A 6,850-nucleotide genomic window follows, 5' to 3' on the forward strand; every position below is an offset into this window, starting at 1 on the left:
TTCTGTGCTTAGGCAAGATGCAGTCACCTGGTTTCCTTGGCACTGTCTCTGATATCTGGGAAAATTGACCTAAGGCTGTACTCAGAGGCAGATGTAACAAGCTACCAGCCCAGGTGAGATTGAAGGTTTCTTCCCCTCTCAGGCCAGAGGTTCCAGTGTCAGAATCATCCTGAGGCTTATTGCAAATAAACTTTCTCTTCTCCCTTTGGATTCCACAGCTCTGGGATGTAGCCCAGGAAGCTGTATTTTTTTTTTTAACTGCCCTGAGTGATTCTGGTGATGTTCCTCTTGGAGCCACACGGAAGGGCAAGACAAGCAGTGGCTGAACATTGTTACCAGCAGGGTTAGTGGGGTGGGGGCAGAGGATAAGGAGAAGTCCTGCAGGGATTTGGGAAGTATGTTTGCCACTTCCAAAAAAAAAAAAAGGAAAAACAAAACAAAAAAAACACTCAGCTTGGGAGAGAAGCCTAAAACAAATAAAGAAAAAAAAGTAACCAAGGCCCCGACGCAGTACTGAATTGCTGAATTTTTAATGTGCAACACAAAGATTGCCAAACATTCCCCCCAAAGGAGCAGGTCTCAGTGGGGCGGCGGTGGATGAGAAACAGCTGAAGACGCGGGGCATTTGGCCTGGCTTCCGCTGCACGGGCTGGCTGGCCGCGGGAGCGGTGGGGGGGGGGGAGGGGGGGGGGTAGGGGGACTCGAGACAACCCTCTAGAGCGGCCTCTGCGCTCCTAGGAGGAACCTGAAGGCGGGAAGGGGGAAGATCGTCAGGTCAAAGGCGGTAGTCTCAGGGCTTATGGGGTGGAGAAGGAGGGTCCGGATGGAGAGGTACCTCAGCGAGCCTAGGAGGCTGTCAGCGTGGGTGGGGTGTTTCGGTACAAATGGAGGCCTTCAGACCTACTGAGTGGGGAGCTCCCAGGGTTGGGGCGGTCCTCAGGATGGAAGGTTGGTGGGTCTCGGTATAGGGGAGACCTCTGGGTGGAGAGGGCTGCGGGGAGACTTCAACAAAGGCGAAGGTGAGACCTCAGGGTGGAGGGTGTCTGTTGGAGCAGAGGAGAAGCTCAAAGGCAGACGGGGACCTCGGGGGTCCCTGGCCGCCGCCGGGTGGGGGCTCCGCTCAGGCGGCCTTGCACTCGCTTTCGCGCCGCCGCTTCTTGCGCTCTGAGTGCTCCCGCGCCTGGCGCTCCCAGAGCCCGGGCCGGCACACGCCCACCACGCAGCAGGCCAGCCGCCGGCCCGCGTTCCCGTTCTCCACGCTGGCCTGGTTGCCGCCGCGGCCCAGGTCGTCCTCGCCAGCGTGGACGACCACGGCCCGGCCCACGATTGAGTGCGGGCCCGCGAGCGAGGCGGCCAGGCCGGCGCGGTACTTCCAGAGGCTGCCGTCGCGCACCGCGAAGTTGCCGAAGTCGCCTGGGTGCCGCGGGTGCGGCACGGCCAGCGGGTTGTAGTGGGGCCCGGTGGACTCGCAGCCCTGGCTCAGGTCCCCGAACTGGTGCACGTGGATGGCGCGGCTGGAGTTTTTCGGCTCAGTCGGGAAGCCCTCCAGGGCGAAGAAGGCCTCGAGCTTGGCGCGCGGCGCCAGCTGCCGGAAGAGGACGACTCCGGTCACCCGGGGCTGCGCGGCGTCCAGCGTGGCCGACGGCTGCACCTGGCAGGCGGCGTGGAGTGCGCCGTCGTCGTCCCGCCGCTGCGTGAGCTCCTGCCAGATCTCCGTGATCTTGGCGTGCATGTCTCGGATCGACTCTGCCAAGTCAGAGTTAGGCTCCGCTGAGTCCTCGCCCGTCCAGGCGTCCGAGGCACCGGCTGCCAGGAGCAGGCAGGAACACAGCAGCGCCAGCATGGCTGGAGTCGGGCACCTGCGGGACGCCCCCGCGGAGATGGGGGCAGAGTGAGGCTTAGTTACTTGAAACATGGACTCTCAGGGTCCCCACTGTCGCAGACCCAACCTCCTAGTCCCCAGTGGGCTTCCTGGCCCAGTGGGCATCCCTTCGTGTGGCAAACGTTTGTCCAGGGTCTGCTGTGTGCCGGGCATTGTGTTAAGTGCTGTGACTGTAAAGATGGCTGCGACCCAATGTGAAGAAACCCACAGAGATCTGAGTCGCAAATGATCATGGTCCTCTCCAGTCCCATCTCCATAGCGTGGAGGGGGTCTCAGGGAGCATGAGGGGTGTCTCATGGCCTTCTCTCATCTCCCCACCTGGTCTCCTGTTACCCTCTTCCTCCATCCTCCCCCACAGACAACCCTGTCCCTGCCTTCTGTGGCTTTGCATGTGCTATGCCTTCTCCCTGAAGTGCCTTCTCCGTGTTCTCTGCTACACTCAGTAGACTTGGAGCTTCTTGAAGACAGAAACTCAGTTTTATTCATCGGTATCCCCAGCACCTGGGCCCACACCTGGCCATAGGAAACATATAATATGTGATTTTGCATAAGGAGTTAAGTGAGGGACAGACTTGGCATCCAATCATTCCAGCACAATCCTACGGTTGAAGACGGGCCTGTGCTGGGGAAGGACAGAGGAGGCAGTACCCATCTCCCTAGGAGCCTCCGGGAAGGCTTCTCAGAGGTGGTGACTTTTGAACTGGATTCCACAAGATGGGTAGGAGTTTTCCAGCCAAGTTGAGTAAGAAGGCCATCTCAGCAGGTAGTGCAGTGGAAGTTTTTAAGAAGAAAAGTGGGTGATGAGGTGGTCTTTCATTCCCTAAGTCCTACAGGTAAAAGGATATGGGTTGGACTTTGGGATGAAGAGGAAAGGGGAGAAAGAATGGGAGTAGCCTAGGAAGAGACAGAGAAGCAGAAATAGAGACAGTGAGATGAGTTAGGGGGCATTGTAGTAACCCAAGCAGGAAATGAAGGCTTTTACCAAAGTGGAGGCAGTGCACACAGAGGAGGCATGGGTTTAAGAGACACACCAGGCAGCACTGGCAGGCTGGTAGATGAAGGCACAGTGCAAATGACCAAGGTTCCCAGCAGGAGAGACTGGGTGGAGGGAGGGTGGGACCTGTTCTGGAGAAGCAGGGAGAGAGGATGAGTTCAGCTGGAGTCTCCTGAGGGTGAGATGCTGGCGGGTGCCCAGGTGGGGAGACAGGTGGGCAGACAGTTGGAAACTTGGGTTTGGCACTTGGAAGAGGAGATGAAGCTGGCAGGGGTTCTCAGTGTTGACTGCACATCAGATTCTGATTTTTAAAAATCAGATGCCCAGGCGCCACCCCAAGAGATTCTGATTCTGTGAGAAAGAAAGGAAGAAAGAAAGAAAGGAAGGAAGGAAGGAAGGAAGGAAGGAAGGAAGGAGGAAGGAAGGAGGGAGGGAGGGACGGAGGGAGGGAGGGAAAGAAAGAGGAAAGAAAGAAAAGAAAAGAAAGAAGAAACCTCCATCAAAGATTCTGGAGCCCAGCCAGGAATTATAAAGTCAGGTACATATTTGAATCCCAATTCCAACCTATACTAACTGTAACTGTGACTTCATGGGATTACTGATGCTTAGCTTCAGGTTCCTTACCTGTAGCATAAGGCCAGCCATACCACCAAGGTATGTCCAGAGGGATCGGTGCTGCCTCCAAAGAACTGCTTTAAAGGTCAACTGCATTTCCAACACCAAACTAGCTGCCATTTAAGAAACTCCAAGACTGAGTAGATATGCTTTATATAACCATTTCAGAAAGCCAATTTAGTGTGGTGATTAAAGGGATGGATTCTAGAGCTACCTCATGAATCTGAAGCCTGACTCTGCCACTTACTCTAAGGGTTAGCAGTTATTATTTTTATTGCTGAGTAGCAGAGTAAATGTTGGACTGCAGACTGTGCACTGCCTCATCCCCTGTGAACCTCAGTTTTCTCATCTGCAAATAGGGGTACTAATACAGACTTACCTTAGAGGCTTGCTGCGAGGCTTAAAAGAGATGATTAGAATTGCTAAAACTTGTTGAACAGAGGTGCCAGACGCTATTATAAGTACTGTGCGTGGGTTAATTCCCTGCATCCTCACAAGAACATTATTCAGTAGCTGTTATCCCCATTCTAAAGTGTGGGAAACTGAGGCACAGAGAGGCGTGTGTCCTGCCCAAGGTGACATGTTCAATAAGGAGCTGAAGGCAGGATTTGAAAGTGTGTGTCTGCTCCAAGCCCAAGGTTTAGGCACCACACTGCACATCTCTCATCTAGGGCACTTAGCACAGAGCCCAGTACCTAGAAAGTTCTCAGGAAATGGCAGCTCTTAGCTATCAGAGAGAAGCTGCTGGTAGAGATTTTAGGACCATTAGCTAAGAGACGCTGTGGACACTGTGAGAGGAGGTGCCCTTGAAAGGCTCCAGGAAGAAGTATCCAGAAAGAGGGAGAAGCAGAGAAAGTGATGTTCAAGGACTCACCTAAATGACATGGCCCAATGTAGTACTACTACCCCAAAGCCCCAGGGAGTAGGCAGGAAAGTGGGGTAACTCTCCTGCCAGACCTGGACATGAAGTTCCCCATCATCAAAGACATCTTCCTCCTAAGACAGCCCTGCCACTCAGAAGGGCTCTGCTGCTTAGAAAGTTCTCCATAAAAGCACAGAGCAAAACCAGATTGTTTGGGGTGTGTCAGTGAGCTTTCTTTTTCAAGAATCCTTGGGAAATAAATATTTTAAGAAGATGTTTTTCTCTTAAACCAAAAGAAGAGCCGGGCATGGTGGCTTCTGCTGTAATCCCACCCCTTTGGGAGGCGGAGACAGGAGTATCATTTGAGTCCAGGAGTGTGAGACCAACCTGGGCAACATAGAGAGAACCCCATCTCTACCAAAAATAAAAAAATAGCTGGGTGTGGTGGCATGTGCCTATAGTCCCAGTTACTCAGGAGGCTGAGGTAGGAGGATCGCTTGAGCCCAGGAGGTGGAGGCTGCAATGAGCCATGATGGTGATCATGCCACTACATTCCAGCCTGGGTGCTAGGCGACAGAATGGGTGACAGAATGAGACCGTGTCTCAAAAAAAAAAAAAAGAAAAAGAAAAAGAAGAAGAGGAAGAGGAGGAGGAAGAGGGGGAAAGAAAATTCTCCCTTAAACCCAGGTAAACTCTGACTTCTTGTTTCTTAAGCCTTTGACACCTCTTCCCCTTGGGACAACTTCATTCTTCTCCCACAGCCTCCTGCTCAGTTTGAGCTGTGAAATGACCAAGTGCCTTTTTAAGGGCCTCCTTTGTACATGGATCTGGAGGGGAGGACAGTGTTATCAAAGAAAGAGAACAGGGGCCTGTATCCTGAACCAAATGGAGGCACCAAGCCTTTATCTCCTTCCTGGGTCTATATCTGGGAAGAACCTGCCCCTCTTGAGCCTTGGGTATATTTCATCCCTCAGCTCACTCCTAGAAGGAGCTCTTTTTCCTAACACTAAGGTCCTCTTGGACTGGTCTTTGCAGATCCACAGGAGGAACGGTTTCTTCCTCCCCTCATTGCCTTCCTCTCCCTTCACTCCACCTCCCTACTAACCCCTCAGAGCAGCCAGAGAAAGTCCATTTCCCTCCCAAGAAGATGCAATTTGTTCCCAAGAAGAGGCCTGTTGCCCCAACCCAACTTCAGACTCAATAAACACACTCCAAGAAGAACAAAATGAACCTCAACTTAGCACCCACCTTTCCAGCTCCTCCAAGAGAGCTTTCTCTCCTGAAAAGAGTGCTGCACCCAGCCGGCCCAGGAATGCTGGCTGTCCCTGGAGCCTGGGCTGTTAGCCCAGCAGGAGGCCAGCCCAGAGGAGTGGTCAGCGTGAGGGAGGCAGGCCATTGGGCTGGTTTACGGAGGAAAAGCAGGCCAGACAGCCCCGGCTTGTAGAATTGGTTCGCCTCCACCTCCTCCCGCTCTGTCCCCACCTCCCCTGCCCCTCCCATTTCTGGGGTTTTGGGCCAAAGATTTCATTCCGTGACTTCACCGGCTTGTAGCCAGTGACCTTCAGTACACAGCAGGGGAATAAAAATGAGAAAGAAAATCGCCTGTTTGGAGAGATGTACAATGACCTCTTTATTGAGAGGCCCTTTGCTTTTCTCTAAGTCAGTAACTTATTGACTTATTTTTGCTGCATGGAAATGGGCACCTCGCAAATGTGCACGGTGTTTGCTGTGGAGCTGTGCTGTCATACCTGAGAGCAGAGCGGCGGGTGGGTCGTGATGACACAGGCTGCAGAGTCCCAGCCTTGTCACTTCCTATCTGTGTACGCCTGGAGCAGCTGCACCGCTCCCTGTGCCTCCTTTTCATCATCTGTAAAATGGGGATGTGATGCTGTCCACCCCACACGCCCACCGTGAAGATCCAATGAGATCATCACTCGCCCAGTGAGAACACAGTGGCTGGCACTAGCCGCACTCATAAATAATCATCATTGTCATTGTCGTTACTGTTATTATTAAAGAGATGAAGGAGTCTTTTTAAAAAATGTGTTGTCTGGGAGAACTCGGAGTGTTTCCCTCCTGATGTCCGTCCTTTTTTTGCTACCATGAACTTTTCTCAATCATAGCAGCCCTTTCCAAAAATAGAAGCTCTTCTTTCCCAGAAAAGCCCATGTGGGAACAACCAGGCAGCCTGCTTGCTGGCCTGCCCCTCCTCCCGCATTCCTTCAACAAATGTTTATTGGGTGCTCATCCATTCCAGGCACTATGCTGTGTGCCGGGCACCCAAAGCTGCATGAGTCACCTTGGAGGTTCATACTCTGGGGACGGAGACAGCAGCATCAATAGATGCATCCAGTACAGAGTGGGGAGCGCAGCAACGGAGGAATGAACAGGGCCTCGTGAGGTCCCAAACACCCGTTTTGGTGGCAGGAAAGCTTATAAAAAATCTAAGTCTCTGAACTCCACCCCAGGCTGGGTGAATTAGTTACCAGCAGGAGCT

The 6,850-nt window shown here is 53.0% G+C and overlaps 1 protein-coding gene across 2 annotated transcripts; it reads right to left on the reverse strand.

Moving 5' to 3' along the window:
- Window positions 1–511: 511 nt before the first annotated feature.
- SOD3 (superoxide dismutase 3) lies at window positions 512–5,858 on the reverse strand. Of its 2 annotated transcripts, none has more exons than XM_021938334.2 (2): window positions 5,602–5,858; window positions 512–1,746 (listed from the first exon to the last, which is right to left on the reverse strand). In XM_021938334.2, the coding sequence occupies exons 1-2, from the start codon at window positions 5,747–5,749 to the stop codon at window positions 1,121–1,123; spliced, it is 774 nt and encodes a 257-aa protein (XP_021794026.1). In that variant the 5' UTR covers window positions 5,750–5,858; the 3' UTR covers window positions 512–1,120. The 2 variants fall into 2 exon arrangements, with proteins under 2 accessions (XP_021794026.1, XP_003898594.1); XM_003898545.2 differs by having other exon boundaries at window positions 512–1,859; window positions 5,602–5,788.
- Window positions 5,859–6,850: the final 992 nt, after the last annotated feature.

The sequence above is a fragment of the Papio anubis genome, chromosome 3 (assembly GCF_008728515.1).
Source record: "Papio anubis isolate 15944 chromosome 3, Panubis1.0, whole genome shotgun sequence".
Lineage (NCBI taxonomy): Eukaryota > Metazoa > Chordata > Mammalia > Primates > Cercopithecidae > Papio > Papio anubis.

Bases quoted from the DNA above. Each gene is read 5' to 3' on its own strand.
- SOD3 (XM_021938334.2), bottom strand. From the start codon at position 5,749: ATGGCCTGCCTCCCTCACGCTGACCACTCCTCTGGGCTGGCCTCCTGC. The intron at 1,747-5,601 runs GTGGGTGCTAAG...CTGACTTGGCAG, and splicing joins CTCTTGGAGGAGCTGGAAAG to AGTCGATCCGAGACATGCAC.